The sequence below is a fragment of the Accipiter gentilis genome, chromosome 20 (assembly GCF_929443795.1).
Source record: "Accipiter gentilis chromosome 20, bAccGen1.1, whole genome shotgun sequence".
Taxonomy (NCBI): domain Eukaryota; kingdom Metazoa; phylum Chordata; class Aves; order Accipitriformes; family Accipitridae; genus Astur; species Astur gentilis.
Genome location: NC_064899.1, coordinates 23,322,401 through 23,342,519, shown reverse-complemented (window position 1 = coordinate 23,342,519; position 20,119 = coordinate 23,322,401). Strand labels below are relative to the sequence as shown.

Sequence of the window (20,119 nt, the reverse complement as noted above, 5' to 3'; positions counted from 1 at the left end):
TGAACTCTCTGATTAGTGTCCATGCATTTCAATGTAAAAGCCAGTGTCAGCTCTCTCCTCGGTAAGAATTGTTTGCCTGGACACTCACTCTCATATTCTGGACCCCAGCCTTTGTGCTGGCACTGGGACACGTGTGCAGGAGGTGAAGTCAAGCTCCTAATCCAAGCTCCCTCTGTAGAATCATTTTTGAAGGCATTTACTTCTTGCATACTCCAAAATAAAACGTGAAAAAGTTTTGTCCAAGGCTATATTCCTCTCCTGAACACGTAAGTTACAGCCTCAACATGGGATTTCCAGGAGAGTGGTCCTGCCCTGTTCCAGGCTTCCAGGTGTGCAAAAAACCACCAGCCAGGTCTTGAAACCACCTCACTCCACACATTTGGCCTCAGTGGTTATACTGGCTCCAGTCTTCTAGGCTCTCCAGGTTGTGACTGGAGAAAAATTGCCCTCTAGAGGATGATGCAAAATATCTGAGATGCTGGCTGAATCACCCTTAAAGGAAAGAGGCAGCTTAAGAATTAGCCTAAAATCGGATGATGATGTGGAAGGATAATGTCCACAATTTCCTCTCCTACTGTGAAGAAATTGACTTTCACAGGAAGGAGAAGCTTTGGCTGGCACTTGCAAAAGGCAGTAATAGCATGCAGTAAAGCATATATAACAATACCAAAGCACTGTTGACTCTAACAACTTCCAGTGGTGTTGAGTGAGTGATGGGCTGCGTCCAAAATGTCATTCCCTCTTCAGCATGGTCTGATTTGCTCCTCTTTATTCAGAGAGGAAGAAAAGGAACACTAAGAGTTATTCTGTAGCTGCCTTTGCCACAAAGTTAGGCACTTCATTTCATGCTTCTTTTTTTTTTTAAAAAAAAAAGTATAGCTTGCAAAGGTGGTAGGTTGTTGTGGTTTAACCCCAGCCAGCAACTAAGCACCACGGAGCTGCTCACTCGCTTCGCCACCCACCAATGGGATGGGGGAGAGAATTGGAAGGAAAAAGATAAAACTCATGGGTTTAGGTAAGAACAGTTTAATAGGACAGAAAGGAAGAAAATAATAATAATAACAACAATAATAAAATGGCAATAATAATATTAAAAGAATTGGAATATACAAAACAAGTGATGCACAATGCAATTGCTCACCACTCACCGACCGATGCCCAGTTAGTTCCCGAGCAGGGATCCCCCAAGGCCAACTCCCCCCAGTTTATATACTGGACATAATGTCACACGGTATGGAATACCCTGTTGGCCAGTTTGGGTCAGCTGTCCTGGCTGTGTCCCCTCCCAACTCCTTGTGCCCCTCCAGCCTTCTTGCTGGCTGGGAGGAGAGGCTGAAAAACCCTTGACTTGGTGTTTAGACTACTCAGCAACAACTGAAAACATCAGTGTGTTATCAACATTCTTCTCATACTGAACCCAAAACATAGCACTACACCAGCTACTAGAAAGAAAATTAACTCTATCCCAGCCAAAACCAGGACATATGTAAATCAAACCCTGTACTGTAAAGTGGCAGGATGCTTTTGTTAACAAAAGGCATCTATTATAGATTAACAATTCTATAGAGTTGTGCACTTTTCTTCACTGTGGTCCTTGTGCTTCGGGGTTTTCTTCTCCTTCAGCCTTTTCCCAGAGGATCACTGGGTGTGAGGCCCCCTCAGGGGCATGGGCAAAAGTTAGGCACAAAATGGGAAGTAATCAGATTGTAGCAGCTCAGATAAAGGGGAAGGTGCCAAAACAGAGGAGGGCCCTAGCACCACCAACCCAAACTTTTCTACAGTCAGAGGATCGGCCCTCAGGCGTCAGGGCTGCGGGGACTGTGGTGGTACGAGGAGCATCCTCTGGCAGGCTGCACGCAGGAACGGAGGCAGAGTCAGCGTCGGGGCTACAGGTCAAATTGGTGCTTGCATTGTAAACTGAGAATGAGAGTGACTTTTGCCCCTAAGTCAAAACCACTTCAAGCCTCACCATTCAGAGTAAAATCACATTTTCCCCATAGTGGGAGGCTGTGTTGAGATGCTGAACAAAAGGGTTTATAAGAAGAGTCTAAGGGAAACTACATTTCTTAAGACTCGCTGCATTGCTTTCAAGTCTTGCCAGTTTAGGGCCATTCCTTCTCTCTTCTTTCTCATCAGAAACAACAACAAGAAAAATACCAGTTCAGATTTTCAGCTTCCAAATGTGAAAACATTTGAGTTTCCTGGTCCTTCAAAAACTGTTCAACTCTGCAGAATGAAAAAGCATTGCTAGAACTGCATATTCCAAATCCAATGCATCATCTGGTAGGATAGATCCTGTCAAAACAATAGCAAAAATGAAGATTACCTCATTTATTTTCAAGCAATATTTTTTCTCTAAGAAGAGAATATTCTTAAAGAAATCGGTCATTAACAAAACTGCTCCCAACCCCCTTTTCTCCTGTAGCCAAGCAAGACTTGCCCACACTGTGAGTACACTTGCTGCGTGCTGGTGACTGACCCGGCTCCTTCCCAGGTGAAGCCTGGGATGTGGAGACTGCGGCTCTCGGGGACGTGGGATGGGATTTGGCTCTGGCAGCGCGGCCGGTACCGCTGGCTGCAGTCTGCCCTGCTTCTCTCCCTTCTCTTCTGGGGGAGAAGCACCCTCCTTCGCTGCGTGGACTTCAACCCCGCCGTAGCCGTAGGTCTCATGCAGCAGCGCTGGCTGGGCCCCTTACCCCCCCCGCCTTGGTACTGGGCAGGTGCTTGGGAAGAGATAAACTGGTGGGAGTGTTTAGGACTCCCTGGGGCAGAGGGAGGGATAAGAACCCCAGCCGTCAGCTGAAGCAGTGTTGTGGAAGAACCAGTTGAATGTCATAGAAGCAAGGAGGTGGGAATTAGGGGACCACAAAGTCAATGCTTGAGGGAGGAGGGAACGGTTATTTTATTAGCAAGTACTTAGGGGCTTGGGTACCATCCCTTTGCCTTTGCACTCACATGGGTGAGTGGGTTCTCCTGCTCTTGGGGGAAGAAAATATCTTCAGAGCTCAGTGATATGTAGATTTTTCTGCTTGTCTTAGTTGGGAAGGACTTCTGATTTGAGTAGCAATTTGACTGATTTAAACTCCTCTGCCTCCATGATGAAGTGGTGGTGTCGGAGATGAGCAGTCATGCTGCCACTGCACTTCGGGTACCCAGCGTGGTCTCCTCGTGCAGAAGTTGCCCTTGTTTCCTCCACTGCCACAGGTTGTGCTTTCATTACTGCGTGCCATTTCTGCATCCTTCTGTTTCTCTGCTGCATTTGCTGCTTCCAGTTTGGTTGTGAGAAAAGGTATTTCTAAAAATAATGCCTGTGCTCCATTTCTCCCTTAGAAATTGTTGGTGCAAGGCTGGTGTCCTCAGAGAAACCTGAGCTTTATGCTTTCCCCTGCCATTCTCTTATTGCTCCCACTGCCCCCTCAGAGTTAGAACCAAACAGGAATTAACTCGGTAAGCCAAGGGCTAGGATTTGCATTCCCTGTTTGCAAGTAGACACCTTCTGCAGAGAAAGAGAAGTTGATGGAGGCTATTTCTCCTCTGTGTGCAACACAAGGCCTGGTTCAAGATGACTGAAGGGTTCATCGTTTAAAGCGTCCCAACCACATGGTTATAAGTGGCTTATCCCAGGACGAGGAAGGTAAGGTAGCTAAACCTCTTGGATGCTTCTCTGACTGGGGACCTCGCCCTCAAGCCCATCCGATGCTTGCAGACGGCAGCCGTCTGCTGCGGGAGCATCGTGCCCACCCACGCGGATTAGAGCCTTTCCCTGGCAGAGCCTTCTCGAGTGTGAGTTTCTGCGGGCAAACTGAAGCAGAGGGGCTTTTTTACATAAAGGGTGTGGGGTTTTGGGGAGTGGGGTGGGCGGAGAGTTCATCTCAAAGGCCTTAATATTAGTGTCAGGCTTTTTTCACTTCCTAACGCCTATCCACGCTCGGATGTGCTGCTGCATCTCCGCAGTGGGGATAGCCACGGAGCTGCAAAGGGTCCCCAAAACGGACTGCTGGGGGGTGCGCAGGTGCCTGGCCGGTGCCGGAGAGAAGGAGATCGTGGAGTGCTGACTGACCTGGTAGTGTTTGCCACGGCTTTCAGGCAAATGCCTACTTCTCTGGAAGCCTGTTGCTTCCACCAGCAAATGAAAAGGACTATACGTAACGCTTGCTTGTCAGGGTTCCCGTACCGAAAGGAGCGATGCACGTGTCGGGCGCTCAGCACCACGTGTGTCCGTGGGTAGTCAGCTCCATCCACCCACGGCTCGTTTCCCTGGCACGTGGTGCTCCCAGCAGCTCAGCCCCATCTACTGCTCACCCCTGCTGACAAGCCACGAGCCGATTAATTCCTATTGTGGGCTATTAATTCCTTTACACGTGGGAGGCAGGCCGTAGTCTTTGACGCCTTTGGTTTCTGCGCTTTGCTGTGCACGTACCTGAAGGCAGGTGTGAGACAGGAGACAGCGGCCTCCTTGCAGAGCACATCTGGAGATAATTTGGTGTACGCCTTAGGGTTCTTCTAAACCAGCATCTATGCGATCCGCAGCCGGGTGTTTTGAAGGTGAGAGCTCAGTGGTCTGGTTTACGCTGCTCTTGGGGGGTGGTTTGGGAACTGCCTCCTGTATGCCTGCCTACTGGGTTGCTTGCAGGCAACCGGTATGAAAAGACTTGGCAACATACCAGACAACTAAGGGCCAGAGCCCTCGCAACACGGATGCCATGAATGCATCTGTAGAGAGAAAACGATCTGGCTGTCGGCTCCGGAGCTGCTTTTGAGCTGAGGTCTTCGGTTTCTGCCATCGGTTCAGGCAGGTGAACTTCTGCGTGATCTGGAGGATACTTTCCTGTCATACCTTAGGCTAAACATGTGTGGTGTCTGGAGAAAAAGCAGTTTGGTTTAGAGGGCAATGCTGGAGCACTCCTCAGAGGGCAGTCCCTGCTGCTGGAGGGACGGTGGTAGGGCAGGAGACTCGGAGAATGCTCCATGTCAGGGCAAAGATTTGATGGCAGCTCATGTAGACTTGTGGTTAAACACAAGCAATGTTTAAACCAACTAACTCAACCTCTCGCTTTCCACAGTGACGTGATTGCCTGGAGGTCAGCACAAGCTAGTTGCAGGCCATGCTTTTGTGATTTTTGAGCTACACAGGGGCTGGTTACGTGTGCTGCAATCCTCTCTTTCATGGGCGTTCGCGCCGAGGAACTCGGCTCCTACCACAGCCCGTGTTGTAAGTACGTCAAGAGATGGTGACATCTTACACTGGGAAAATTCTGAGACCTTGGCTCTCAGGGCATGTGGAAGTTCACATGGCTCCTATGGTGGTTTTGGACAAAAGCTGGAGCTGCCCCTGCCCTCAGAGCTGAGCTACACGACAGAGCTAAAAGGAGCTGGCGCTGGCTGCTGTGGCTGTCCTGGGTCTCGGTGACTGCCTCTGCTCCGCTTGGCATCGACGGCGTGCCTTGCTCTGGGCCAGCTCAGCCACCTCTGCTTTGCAGGGGGAGATGCAGATGAAGCCACTTGGTTGTGGCCTTACAAAGCAGTGAGCCAGAGACCCAGCCAGCCTGTATGTCAGGGATGCTGGGGGGCTCCGATACGCACTTCTTGGAGATAGCACCAGTGTTCAGCAGTCTCTGAAGTGAGCGTTTTCGTCTTGGCACAAACTTACTCCAGTTTAAGGAGAAATGCCTTTGCAAGGGGTCAGGTGAGAGCTGAACCCGGTCTGAGCAAGAGCTATCAGAAGAGGTTTCTTTATCCTAGTATATTAAAGGAGAAAATGCGTCCTCAGACTGGACACAATGCACTTGACCAGCAGTAAGGTCCTCATGCTTGTCTAGCCATCTGTGGTGGAGAGAATATTGATGTTAAAAGTTCATTTGTTTTTTTAAATGTCTACCTCCGTGACGATTTTAGCCACTGTATTTATGTTGTTCTGGTCACAGCTTTTAGACCCGCAGCAAGTTTTTCTGTGCTTTCAATATTCACTGTCTGTCTTTCCTGATATTCATTGATGGATGACCAATGTTGATGCTCGAAATGCTGCGTTTCATCAGCTCTGCCCCGGGGATTCCTTCCCTCTCGCCCCTCTCCCTCTTCATCTCCCTCCTGCCTGTGCTGCAGACCTGCCTCCCCCGTTTTCCACCCCCTCCAAGACATGCCTGGGGCAGGGGTCCCTCTCACCTCACCCCTGCTGCTGTCCCCAAAACTAGCTGCTGTCCCCAAAACAGATGCAGAGGCTTAGGAAAGAAATGCCAGGGCTCGAGGTTTCTGAAGGAGGCAGGGAGAGAAAGGGCAGCAGATGCTGAAGTCATTAGGTGAGCAGACACAGGGAAATAATGACATTCCAGAAAGGCCCACTTGCCTACCAAAAAAACTGAAATGCCTGAAGCTGTGAGCCTTGAGGCTGAAAGTGCTGGAGCAGCATATCTAGTACTTTGTTAAATTGACCAGTTTATTAGCAGTGTTTAAAAATGGTCTCCTTTCTTTATTTGCAAAAGCCCATGAACAGTAAATTATGGAAAAAAGTGGGCCTTCAAAAAACAGCTGTAAGTGATTAGACAAAACAATAAAAGTTACTTGATGCTGTCTCTTCTGTCTGCAGGGCTGTTCGAAGTATTTGCCTGACCTACTGCTAATACGCAGAGATTATTTTCGTACCAATCCCTCTGTAAATTATCTGACAGCAAAACTGAGCTTTGCCCTGCTTAATGTATATCAAGCGAACTGACGCAGGAAATGCGCACTGTGTGGTCTGCCCTGCATCCAGATAAGAGCTGAAGAAAAATCAGGGTGTGGACGGATTGTTTGCCCAGAGATCAGAAGGAGCACGCACGGTCTCTAAATATCGGAAATAGGAGACTGCGTGGGTCTCCCCATTTGCAACGTTGCTCCTCGGGGACAAACCGTGCCGTGGGGTTGACCTGGCAGAACTCAAACCTCATTTCTGGAAGTGGTGCGTGGGCATTAACCCCAAATGACCGGTGCAGGGTAAGGCTCTGCAGAGATGCTGCTTCTCTCAGCCGTGGAAGTAGTAGGATGAGGAGGGAGCGAGGTTGTGCCTCCAAAGCCTGCTCGGGGACTGTCGTATTATCTCGCTCCTCCCGACGTGCTGTGAGCTGAGAGGGCAGCCTGCTGTGTGATGGCAGAATGACCGGTCTGTCCTGAATGAGCCGAAGTGCTAATTCCTTTATTTTACCAAAATTGTTGTTCTGCTATTAGCCCTCTGAAAGAAAGCTGCTGGCAAAGTGCATCCAACTAAAGTTCTTGCAGTCTTTTGCTGTCTCCCTTGGATTTCACATCCTCAGGGGCTGAACAACCTCTTTGGTTGTGCAGGTTCTGCTGCTGCTCTCCCCCTGCCAAACCTCTCTCTCTGCTGGCCGCTGGTCAGGACACTGCAGCCTCCCCACCCTGCTGCCGCCGCCGCCGCCGCTTTCGTGAAGGGCTGTTTGCTTGCACTTGCGCGTGATTAAAAATCTCATACTTGGAAATGGCAGGCTGAGGTTTTAGCAGAAACTGGGAATTAAATCTGTTTACAGGCAGCTTGGGAGGAGGGGACACTTCTGCGTCTCTGCCTTTGCCTGTGATTCACTGCGCTGGGAACAAATGGAAAATAAAAGGGTCGAGACAGCCTGGAGGGGGAGAACAGAACAGATGCTAAGGAGAAGCCTTTTCTGCACAGTGTGGTAGGGGAAGCAGACCTAACTTTCAGGAGAGCATGTATTAATCAAAATTAAGTTGGTGATTACTGCTCAGACTGAAAAAGGTGATTTCTTTCACCACAGTTGCAGAGAAAACGGTGTTGGGCTAAGAGGGGTTGCATTGTAATTTGAAGCCGAATAAGGCTAGAAGAGGGGCAAGAAATAAGGTGAGCAGGAAGAAACTGAGCATCAAGAAGCCTCTTGAGCAGGGAGGTCAGAGGGTTGGAAAAAGAAGACCTTGGCTGCTTAAGCCATATTTTATTTGCACTAGGATGGCCACTAATGTGCCCTTTAGAAAGGTGATGGGAGCCAGTGCCAGGAGGGGAAGCCCCAGGCAGTCCCAGAGCGGAGCATATGCTGCAATTTGGTGGAGATGGGAAAAGGGAAAAAGATATATGGCAGGGAAATGATACGTGCAGGGACAGATTGCCCTCAGCCTCATTGGGAAGTTCCCAGGGAGATTGGCTGCCCCTCACTGCTCCCCGGCTGGAGACCGTATCACAGGCATTTTCCACGAGGACAGCAGAAAGCACATCTCCACTGCTCTTTTGCTGATGCTTCAGCTCCTGCACCGAAGAATGAAGGTGTTAAAACATTACAAGGAAATGGATTTGAAAACGTTTCTAACATGTCTTAACCTTTCCAGTATGTGGCTTCTTCACAGTAACAGCGTAATTTTCTGCTCAGTATTTCTACAAAAGCCCTGTGTGGCACTGATTCTCTGCTGTGAAGGATTGCAGCCTCCGGAGGTCTCAATTCTGGAAAAGCTCTAAGCAACTGAAACAAGGGTTTAATGGGATGAAATGTGTGTGGCAACGTTAGCCATGACAGCGTAACCAACTTTGCTGCTGCTGCTAAATCCCAAATGCATTTCCTATGCCAGCAAGTTTCAGTCAGATCCTCGAGGGTTGGTTTTTTTCCCCTAACACCTGGGTAATGCCATGCATGACTCATCCTCTCTCGTACTGTCAAAGCATGTGCAGTTCTGCAGGAGTGATGCGCAATGCGACCGAGCGCCCGGTGCTTGGAGCAGCTCTGTTCATTACCTTTTGGGTCCGCTGTCCTCTGACCAAAAATTTAGCAACGCTTGCACACGTGTGTCTACATGTGGGGTGTGTTTTAAGGAGAACTGTATACTCATACAGCTACTTTGGGTAAACAAGCCCAACCTGTGCTTTCTTTTCCAGCTGGATTTTCAGTCTATCTTCCAGTACAGTGTTAACAAAATGTAGGTGGAGAGAAGGAACTCGGTAATAGCTACAGGAGCCCTCACTCTCATCTCCTTTGGTGAACTTCACTGTAAAACTTAAAATGTCACATTTCCTCCATGCACCATTTTTAATTAAAAACTCTCCACTGAAAAGGTCATGACAGTTTGACTCTCTGCTGCCCACACACCGATAGCCCAACAGCAGCAAAACCTAAACGAAATTCTTCCCAACTGGAAAAGAAAGCGCTGAGGACCCTCTCTACCTGGAATAACTAACAAATGGCAGCAGTGACAGCCTGTCCCTGCGTCCCAGTCCTGCCACATGCCTTGTGAGTAGTTACTGGCTTTCTTGATAAATAATACACAGCTCTTCACCTTAGCAGACTTCTCATCTTTTCCTCTTTAGTACTGCTTCATCTGCTTCTCCTCTAAGATTACAATCTTATTTTTAAGCATGGGGTGCAATGTGCTTTTGCACTTCTAATATGTGGGTGCCCGTGAATTGTCAGATGCACCAAAACCTACTTTGCTTCATTCTCTGTAATCATGTGCATGTGACGAGCTCTTGCTTGTCCATCTTTTTGGACACCACAATTGTGTTGCTAAGATAGGCATTTTCTTTGCAGAAGAAAATTTTATTTCTGATGCTGTTGTCAGCCACGATAATTATTGCAGATTCAGCTGAAACCTCCAAACATGTATGTTCTGGTTTATGTAAGTTGTGAAAGTATGAACCGACTCACAGACCACAAAATGCTTTATCGGCAAAGGAAAGAGCACACCTGTTACCACGTACCTGTTGTTAGTGTGCTGCAATCTTTTTGATTCCTTGCCTGTGAAAGCTGAAAACACAAACTGCCTTAAGAGACTGGTCAGTTTCAATTGCCAATTTCTCCTTTCAAACTGAAATACTAAGTTTACAGATAAACCTATTTTTTGACTGGAAAGAGACTTTGCACAAAATCCATGGCTGGCTCACGCCTAGAATTTTATTCAATCCATTCAAAAAAATAGACAGAACTATAAGGTGGCACATATTGTCAGAGAGTACAAATGTCACATCTTTCTTTATACAGTTTAATTTAAATCCATAGATTAAGATAGTGAAATAATTGCCTTGGGTGGGAAAATAATTAAGGGTCTTCCATGAAAGGACAAGTCTTCAGGTAAGCGTTTACACAAATGTATCTGGTTAAGCATAACTTTTTCTATCCTCTATAAAAATATAAACAGCATTTCAAAATGTCTTTAGATAAGTACGTTAAGGTCATCTAACATGGCATTAATGTACTGACAGAATATGGGGCCTGGGCATGTCAAACCACATTTAGTAATCCATACTCAGCCAAAACAAAAACATTTTGTGTGAGCTTCAAACATTGTACAATATAATGAAAGAAACAGTATCAAACCAAAATACACAAGTATGATGTTCCTCCTCCCATACGAACTCCTTATCTTTGTTGTGGTTTTTGTTAATATGGCAATGACTAAGACAAAAGTGGCAGTTTTGCACAGGCTAATTGTAACTCAGGATCAAGTATAACTTGTTTTTCCCAGAAAGTAACATTGCTGGGAAGTGACCTGCGCCAGGATCAAATTAAGGGCGCTCACTGTTGCGTATGTTTTACCTGTGCAGTATTACTTTGATACAGACTGTAGCATGTGACAGGAGGACAAGTGCAAATTACAAGGGCAGAATCTTGGCTTCCCAGACAGCAGAACCAGGCGGTAAGACTAAACAGTATTTTTAAAGGCAAGAAGGAAATTAAACAAAAAGCTGACTCATCTAAACTTTAAACAGTGGGATGTAGGGTGTTCCTGGTATGGCTGTCATAAACACACCCTATGTTTTCCCGGGATGCACTCTGATAAGCTAAACACCTAATCGTTGTTGCAAGGACTTATTGGATCAACACAGACTAAAATGTTCGAATATACTGAATATATTGGTCACAGGTCTAATCACATAATTTCCCTTTTCCCAATCCTAAATTTGTATTGGAGCAGCTTTCCCATCAGCTGTGTGTTTGTACAGCAGAGCACTCGATGTTGTAATTCACTAGCACGTATGCCAACAACAGCTGATATTTTCCAGTTAAAGTGATCTACAAGTGAGAAACAAAACCCGGGGTCAGGTTTCAGATAAAGGTTGGACATTTTGAACTTTGGACAAAGTGACAGGTATCTTTGATTCTCCCGGTGCTGGTGCTTTTGTGACTGGGTTTGCGTGGGCTTTTATATCAGCTATTCTCTCTTTAAATCTTTGCTGGAGGTACTTTTCTTCTTTGGAGTAACTTTTAGCAAAAGCAGACATCAGCAGACATGCTGCCACAGTGGACCCTCCGACACAAAACAAGATTGCTCCTGCCAGCTTGCATATATCAAGGGACCCATTAAACTGAATGGCACGGGTATCCACCACAACAAAATCATCTTTCCCAAGAGCTTCGATTTTTGGTGGCACAAGAAAACCCACTACAAGAACTGTTAAACCTATCAGCATAAAAGCCGTCCCAGAGATGAGTCCGACCTGGAAAACAAAGAAACAAAACCCCAATTAATATGCCTTTCCAGTTTTTAGTTGGTAAGTGGTCCTAGGAGGCATTTAGCTTTCATGGTGTCTTGCAGGTACAGTTCTCTCTTCTAGGAGAAGGCTGATATTTTTCTTTTAGGTCATATGTGGCCTTACTAGAACTCAAATATATGGAGAAACTGTCTTTTTACACTCATATGATTCAGTTTTGACATTTCTGGAAACTCTGCAATATGCATCTATATGTCTAAAGAGCGTTTCATGTCCCAAGGCCCCATCACAGAGAGGATCACAGTTTAACCCCAGTGCTGTGTGACCAACTATTTCTTTAGCTTTAGGTGGTGGTTAGCACCAACAGTTCAGTCCCTGGTGTCACATCCACCACTTGCTTTTACTCCATGAAATGTCATTCCTTTGCAGGGATTAGAAGGAAGATGCTATTGCCGTGAACAGAGCACAGAATACTTCCAGCACATTTCAAGTGTAAGTGCAAAATTTGGTTCACACAGAATGGCCCTGCTGTCAAAGCAGAGGCGTTGGACTAGATGGCCTCAGAGGCCCCTTCTGACTTCTGGTGTTCTTCAGGTCTGTCAAGTTCCCCAACCTTAATGGGGATCTTGCGGTTTTCTTGATCCCTAGGTCACACAGTCCCAGAGTTACTGCTATTAACCTACCAGTCCTATTCCCAATAACCTGGCAGCACTATTGTGGGTGCAGAGGTCAACTACACTTTCAAGCTACGGGTGGGGTTTCCCAGACAAGACTTTGATGTTTCAGTGACATGGCTGCTCATGACAGAGAAACTAGATGATCCAAAGACCCCAGAACTCCCTTTGGTATCTCAGTAAGAGCACCCTGCTTTCAGACGGTTATTCAGTCACATCAGGGAAAACTGAGCAACAGAAGGCCTTTCTGGGTGAATACCTAAAGCCATTAGTTATATGGGAAAGTCTTGAAATGGGAGTTTCTCTCTCCAGTAAACAGCAACAGACAGTACCTTCCAGAATGCAGAGCTCCACCTACTAGGCGATCTCTGGATCTGAAAATCATCCTCATACTCCCAAATTGAAGCTGTGCAGTCCTCATAAAACTGATGCAGGTAGGACCGAACTCCATAGCGTTGGTACCCTCCCTCGGTGCTGCCCTGCGCATGCTTGGACCCGCAGATGTCAGCATAGGAGCTCATCCTTCCTACCTGCAACCAGAGGTTTTATGCAAAGCAGATCGTTATCAACATGATGGGAGAGAAAAGCTGGCTACAAACTCCCCGGATGACATGAAGAAAAGCAGCCCAGGAGAGACCTTTCCTTCACCTTTTTCCAAACCAATAAATGAGCCTGGTAGAGTTGCATGCAGTGACTCGGCTCAAGCGAACCCAAGGCACTCGGCATCTTGCGCCGCACAGCCTGAAGGTGCTGCAGGGAACATTCCCTCCCATATGCAGGGTGCCCACTCCCCATCTTTCACACTTGCACGCTACTGCGTTTCCATGGAGATTGAAAAAAGCAGAGTACATCAGGTAACAAAAGCAAGCATCCCTCAGGGGCTCATGTTGCCTCTCATCCAGACTGTTTCCATTAGTTAACCAGAGTTTGCAACCTCAGAAACTTTCCAAACTGCTGGGCAAGGTTTTTTTTTAATGTTTTTGCCTGAGCTTTTGAAGGGCAGGACTAAGCATTGATAGAACATTCATAGTCATGAGAAAGAGAGGCAAAGTAAGTCCCAGACAGATTGAAACGGTACATATCCTGTACTTAACTATGGGTAACTAAAAATGAAAAAGATGGAACGCCATAACAGCACCAACCTGCTCACTGAAGAGAGTGAAGTGGAAATACTAAACTTGTGGCAAACCACTGCCCCCTTGGAAAAGTCAATGCCCAAGCTCCTGCTGACTGTAACAAAATCCCAATTTTGCCTGCTAAGAAAACTACCAACAATGTTCCCTAACCTTTCCACTTCATGGAAGATTTCCTAACACACAAGATTTGTATTTAACCATGCAGGTCCTAGGCCTGAACTTGCTTGCACAGGTGCAATGCTACTGAATCCATTGAAGTAATACTAGCCCCTAAAAAACTTGAGCAACAGGTCAATGTTACTTAAGCTGACTGACTTTTCTTTAAAGAAGTTCAAAAAGTCTTAGTCTGAAGGGAACTGTTAATCAGGACTTGCATCTGAATGTCACAGCTCAATTTATATCAGCTTTGAGCAGTTCATCTGATTGCTACAGCAATTTTGCTTAGAGGGAAGGGAGGTTTGACATGCTCATGGCAGCTATGATCTCCCAGTTTTGCAGCCCTACAGCCCTTAAGGAATGGGTGATCTTGCTGGGCATGAAATACTGGAGCATGCAAGAAAAACAAACACTGCTGCATTTAAATTAAGCCAAAGCCAGAAAGTATCGATTGGGAATGGCAACAGTCTGAATGAAGCTCTTGGCTGGCTCCAAAATCACCGCTGGTGGAACAGTGATCTTCCAGCCCTTTGGAATCCGATTGTGTTCTTAGCCTAGGGATAGAGGGGTTTGCTTTTTCCTCTTTATAAAACCCAGTAATCTTGAGTTTTATTTATTTTGCATATCTAATATATGTGTTTAGTTTACAATTTCATGATCTCAGCATCTCGTAACCGCAAATATCTCTCTCTTGCAACTCGTGATGATGCTTCAAGGCTCCCACTCAGTCATGACTTCTGCGAAAAAGGAGGCCCGCGTGATGATGGGTATCCTAGCAAGGGCCAGCACTCCCTCCAGGAGAGGGGGGAACAGTGCTGGTGGCTGAGCTTCACAGAGCAGCAGGGGTAGCGCCAGGCACAGCTTATGGCAGGAGCCCCTTCTTTGAACCCAGAACTGCCTTTGCATCCCCTGCAAGTTTCCCTTTTCCACATCAGCCATGGTAAAGCATCAGGAAACCAAAGAAGCGCGCTCTGACTCTGTGGACGGGCTTACTCTATGCTGGAGGTACAGCATCAGTGCCCTCTGGAGCATGCTCAATGTGCTGGCCTTCCCAGGCAAGGTAGAGAAACAGGCAGGGTGCACGGAGACCTTGAGACAGCAGGAAACTCCTGGACACCACCAGCTGCTCACCAGGTGAGGAGGGAGAGCCGGGCACCAGGGCCAGCCCATGTCAAGTTGAATGTTGCTAATACTGACATTTCCCACTATAGTTAATATATTGGGAAAAAAAAAAAAAAAAAAAAGCGTTGTGCTCTTTTACAATGCTATGAGCTTTTGAACGCTATTACTTTTTGAAGTAATAAAAAAAAAAAGCAGTATGGATATAAGTATATAATCTGGACTCTTGTCCAGATCTTGTGGGGAAATGCTGGAAGTTATTCTACTTTTGGAGCCTGTTTGTTCTTTTGCAAAAGAGCTCCTTCTGTTCGCTTGGGAGTCCCTCCTGCTGTTTATTCCCTACCCGAAAAGAGAGCAAAAGAAGTCCTCTTTTCTCACTGCCACCATTTCTTCAACAGCTAGCTGCCATCTTCCACAGGACAAGCACTGAAGAGTTCTCACAAAACCAGAGTTCTGCCCACCTCATAAAAATACCTCAGGGTGCAAAGAGAGGATGAAGCAATGATGCAGTTTACCACAGCTGCCCCAGCCCTCACACACAGAGTCCCACAGCCTATACCTTAGGGATAAGAACGGTTTATGTCCATATCCCTCAACACATCTTTTGGTTATGAGTGAGCAAATGCTCCATCTCCCACATCAGAAAGAGAAGAAAGAGGCCAACCTAAGCCCTGCAGAGACTCGCTCTCTTGGGTACTTACTTAGGTCTTTATTCTCACATCAACCGTACCTCCTTAAATACATTATGCTTAACTCCTTGCCAACTTAAGTCATTCAGGTAAGCCTATTTAGGCTCACATAATGAACAGAAAAGGAGGTATTTTCTCCAGGTGTAAGTGACTCCATAAGGTCAACACAGGGAAGGGCTAGCCCTACCATGACCAGGTAATGTGGCCTGCCAAAGCTCACTTGCATTACTCCGGCTGCCACCAGGAGAAAATTTTAGAGCTTCTTTAGTTTCTTCAGAAAGCAGGTGAAGCACATTGCCAAGTGTGAAGCAGCACCTGTCCTTATTGCAATTAAGAAAACTCAATGTAATCTTACAGAAAGCCATATAAACGCTATCTTGCATTCACTGCACTGTCTGTAGGTTTAGTCAAGAGAGAGAAAGGAGGGTGTAGTGTTTCTAACAGCTTGATGAAGAATTGCCTGTAAGAACCCCACAGCCTGGAATCGCTTACATTATACAAAGATCCTTTTTCTTTAGAAATCTAAAATGCTAATAGGTGGTTTTGGTCAGGCATATGATCAAAATGATAAGTAAGAGCTGGGAGGTGGAATAGAAAACAAAAGAATGATCTTTTGCTTGAAAGAGTTGTGATAGCATCAAGTAGTACAACCTTTTAAAATGGAAGGGGGGGGGGGGGGGAAAGAAAAAAGGACTGCCAGCATCATTAATTCCTTTCAAGACTGCATATTAGTCCTACTGAATGTTTTTTTTATGCTCGGACTCTTCCACTTATAAGTAATTTCCTATCTTTTGCAAAATATCTCGTCCCTTAGAGGGAAGAGAAGGCAGCTTCCCAGCCCTATATGACTCACTGAAGCAGCCTGGTAATTGGGCCTAAGATGGTCTCTCTTCTCAGCTGCAATGTAAACATAATGATGTTGTTCTTGCTACTTACACACGGGGCAGAGGAACTGAGGCAATCTATGGTGGGAGAAAACAGTTCATAAATAAGAAGGAAACGTGTGTCACAGCATCAATTTACATTGCATGAATAAATACTGCAGTGGCTATGATCTCTCCAGTGTCGAAGCATATCTGCATGTCTCACCTTCGTGGCTGAGAAACTAAATGCTGAAATGTTGGGAAACTTTTGCTAAAGAGAGACACAGTTACCCAAATCTGTGTTACACACGAGTTTAGAACATGCATCCAGGCCGCAGGAAGCGGTTCAATCATTAAAAGTTTTTCAGTGCCTAAACCCAAGGTGCCAAGGAACACGTGGGATGTATGATCGCAGCTTCAGAGCACACCACTGCGTAGTAGCAATCCATCCCCTAGCAACTTTTGTTTCCATGGCAAAAGCTGTCCTGTTTACTTTGAGCTTTACTATTCTCCACCGATCTGGGGAGATGTGACTGGATTGGTGAGCAGGCAGATTAAAAGACGAGCAAGCTCCAAGAAAAATTACCCAGTAGATTGCCCAACTCCTTTGCTTCCTTACTGAAGGGTTGGACGCATTTAAAAAAAAAAACCAACAAAACACGAGGAATTGGCACCTGAAAGGCAGGGCAAAGCAAGTAAGGACACGGCATCGCTCCGCGACACCGCACGGCCGCCAAACGCGAGCCACGAACCCCGATGGCTTCGCGCAGGTGAAGCCCCCCTCTCCCTCCTCCATATTCGCGCGCTTTGGCCCCTTTCTGTGAGAGGGGCCACCCTTCCCGCCTTCACCCACGGAAAAGCGAGACCCCCTGTCAGGAGCGAACACCGCCGTAAACCCCCTGTCTCCCACAGCAGCCTCCCAGCCGGCCTCGGCGATGCCTCAGAGCTACCTGTCGTGGAGGAGCAGCCCAACTCGGCCTGACCCAGGTCCGCCGAAGCCGAGGCGAGCCCGCGGTTCCTGCCCGGCGCCTTTGCCCTCACACGGGGCTGAGGGACCGGGTCCTCCCCGCTGAGGGCGGCCGGGGTGACTCCTGTGCCCCCCCCGCCGTGCAGCGGGAGAGCCGGCAGGCCCTTCTCCTCCCCGGGGGACACACACAGACCGACCGGCCATCCTCACCCCCCCCTCCCCGCCCGGCGCCGGCAGCCCCGAGGGCTGTGAGGAGAGCCCGCCCCGGGGCCGCCACCTTCCTCTCGGCTGGAAGCTCCGCTCCATACCCCCCCCCCCCCGCGTCCTCTCCCACCGTGAGGGCACGGACGGTGACAGAAGCCCCCACACACACCGAAGTACCGAGCCCAAGTTTGCCGAGGAGACCGGCAGCGGGTTTACCTGTCCCTCCTACCGCTCCCCCCCCTCAGCCGGTTCCGAGCAACCGCAGCAGCGGCGGCGGCGCTAGCTGCGGCTCTCCCGCCCCGGTCCCATCTCCGCTCTGCGCCGCGCACGGCCCCAGACAACCACGTATTATGTACGGCCCGGAGCGCCGCTCGCCGCCGCTCCGTGCCTGCGCAATGCAGCCGCCGCCACAGCCGCCACAGAGGGGCGGCGGGACGCGCTTGGCCCCGCCGCTGCCCCCCCCCCCCCCCCACACACCCCGCGGGTGGCTCCCCGGGGGAGGAATGCCGGGCCTGGGCTTCCCCCTCAGGGCAGCGGTGAGGAGAATCCCCTCAGACCTCACCACCACCACCGGGGTGACCTCCCTCCCACCAGCGGGGTGTCCTCCGTGGGTGGTGGGAGCAGGAGGGGGCCGTGGGCCGGGTCTCTAATGGCCACCGTCAGCTTCCCCCCACACTTTCAACCAGCCTTGAAAAATGGGGACACTCGGTGCCGCGTTATTTGTCCGGTCGAGGGCATAGACGTCACCAAAAAAAAGTGATTTATGAGCTGCAAAGAATAAGGCGCTGAGATCCAGGGGGGTTTGAGGGAATATCGTCAATCACCAGGAGGCCCAGCGGGATTTTTCGGAGACTTGAGGGCCAAGTGTCAGCCTCTTGGGCCTGGCCTGAGAGCAACGGGTTGGCTGGTCGGTGGGGAAAAGACTTAAAAGTAAGAAAGTTTGGGGAATTAAGGAAGTTAGCGACGGAAGGGTTAGAGAGCATGGCAAGGCGCTGAGAGCTGGAGATGGTAAAATGTATCCGGCAAAGTGGCAATATGTGATTCCTCTGAAAACGAGAACGCGAAGGGCAAGAATGCTAAAGAGTCATTTCAATGCTCTGTACTGAAATTCGGACAGAAATAGGGTATCGTTGCATGCAGGAAAAATGGAAGTGCGTTAAAGCAAAACGGGGTAGTATTAGCCAAAGGAAAAACAAGGTCTTTTTAAAGGGCTTAAATCACTATAGTACATGAAGAAGGCGGCGAGATTAACCGTGGTTTCATTAATAGCAATGCTCAAGCTCCTTTGAAAAAAACCTGCGTTTGATGAGGACAGTAAGTTTGGGCAGTTGCAAACTAGGAATCATAAAAATAGCTATTTAAAAAGAGCTTACTTGCTCTTGAGGGATTACATTTGGAGGAAGAAACGCTGGTTTCAGTGGACTTCATCCTATGCTTCCAAAGCTGTTACGCCTTTCTTGCTTCAAGTAACGAGTGATGCCAAAAGTGGTTCCCCGGACCTGAGCAGGGCTACTTCCCCAGCAGTATGCTATTCAGGGAGTGCTTGGCACACGCCAGCCCAAGTCAACTAACAAGGTAATAAACTGACAATTATTTGTGAAAAACCAGGAAAATACAGTGAAGTGATAAATGGGTGAAAAGCGGGATAGAGCATCAGTCTTAAAAGAGATTTCCTGATGGATTGTCCTGTAAGACTCACACCAGATTTACATGTAATATGACAGTTAGGACTGAAAGCTGCGTTATCCCTGATCAGGAAGATGTCTTCTATAGAAAAAGCAATTAATCTACATGAGCTGTCCTCTCTCTATTCACAAAGCTAGTTTCTTTTGATTACTTACCTACTGACAAAGGGAATAAATAAAAGGAATATGAAATACCTGTGTTGGCCCAGTACAATTTTGTTTCCTGACACAGAAGTAATATGCTCAGTGAACCAAGACAAATTAGTGTTGTAGCAATAGGGACCTTTGCAGTAACACTAAGAATGATCTGTGAACTCCAAATTAACAACCCTGAAGGTTAACCATTGATAATCTCAGAAGTTGCTTTTAGCACACTCTTAGTGCATTAAGAAAACTGTAAACTCAAGCTGAGACCAGAGCTGTTCTTGAAGTATAGCTGAGCTTGGTGATGAGAGGAGTGGAAGGGAAGAGTGTCAATGTCCTCTTTAGCCTTGAAATCAATAACATCAATGCAAAGATGTTTTAGAATACCAGGACCTACAGGTCATGGTGTGACTCAGGATGTGAGCTGCTGTTATATGAAGGAATTTCCAAAGTTAAGTTTCTCCTCAGTTCTCAGCTTTCACAAAACTTAGACTGTGTTTATCCTGAAGGCTTCAGCTGGGAGTGGCATGGAGAGCAAGTGTAATGTCCTACCTCAAGCTGTAGTTGTTGTTAACTTGATTTTCTTTTTTTCCCTTGTGGAGAGGGAACCCAAGCCTAGTGCTTTCCTTATCTTCCACCTGCTGTGCTAAAGGTTTGTGATGGACAGCAGTGACCATGCCGAGGAAAAAATCCTGTACTGTCAAGAACTTCTGTAGGTGGTGGTGTTGGTTGCCATAGAGTTTACAGGCTTCTCTCTTACTGAGAGGTGAAGTGATTATATCAGCCAGTTTGATGAACGCAGCTTAGTTAGCTTCTGGGAGCTTGTGCTGAATAGGAGAAATTACAGCTTCTGGAAAACACGCTTCTCTTGTAGCAAAATGCAGCAATTGGTATGAGATTCATGTTCACTGAGTTGCAGATGTCTGTCCCTGTTTGCTTAACGGCGATGGCAAGCTTCCAGAGGCTCTTCTTCTGTTTCACATGTCACAGAAAGCCGTGGCCTGAATAGTTTTGCTGTAGTGACGTTATTGACACCGTTGCCTGCCCTTCCCTTCCTAGTCCCCGG

General features: G+C 47.5%; 2 protein-coding genes across 5 annotated transcripts in view; one reads left to right on the top strand and one right to left on the bottom strand.

Moving 5' to 3' along the window:
- NRSN1 (neurensin 1) overlaps positions 1-17,627 on the bottom strand; it is a 677,204-nt gene extending 659,577 nt beyond the window's left edge. Inside the window, exons 1-3 of one of the 2 annotated variants that reach the window (XR_007508896.1) lie at positions 17,441-17,627; positions 12,423-12,620; positions 10,337-11,422 (exon numbers count right to left, since the gene is read on the bottom strand). Coding sequence is in view for 1 of the 2 variants with exons in the window: in XM_049823699.1 (XP_049679656.1) it covers positions 11,024-11,422; positions 12,423-12,611 (588 nt within the window). In the remaining variant the exon portion in view is untranslated. Of the gene's footprint in view, positions 1-9,859; positions 11,423-12,422; positions 12,621-17,440 lie in introns of those variants that run through there. The other variant, XM_049823699.1, reaches the window with a different exon arrangement.
- Positions 1-20,119, top strand: part of GPLD1 (glycosylphosphatidylinositol specific phospholipase D1) — a 489,207-nt gene that overhangs the window by 117,494 nt on the left and 351,594 nt on the right. The gene's annotated exons all lie outside the window — the stretch shown is intronic.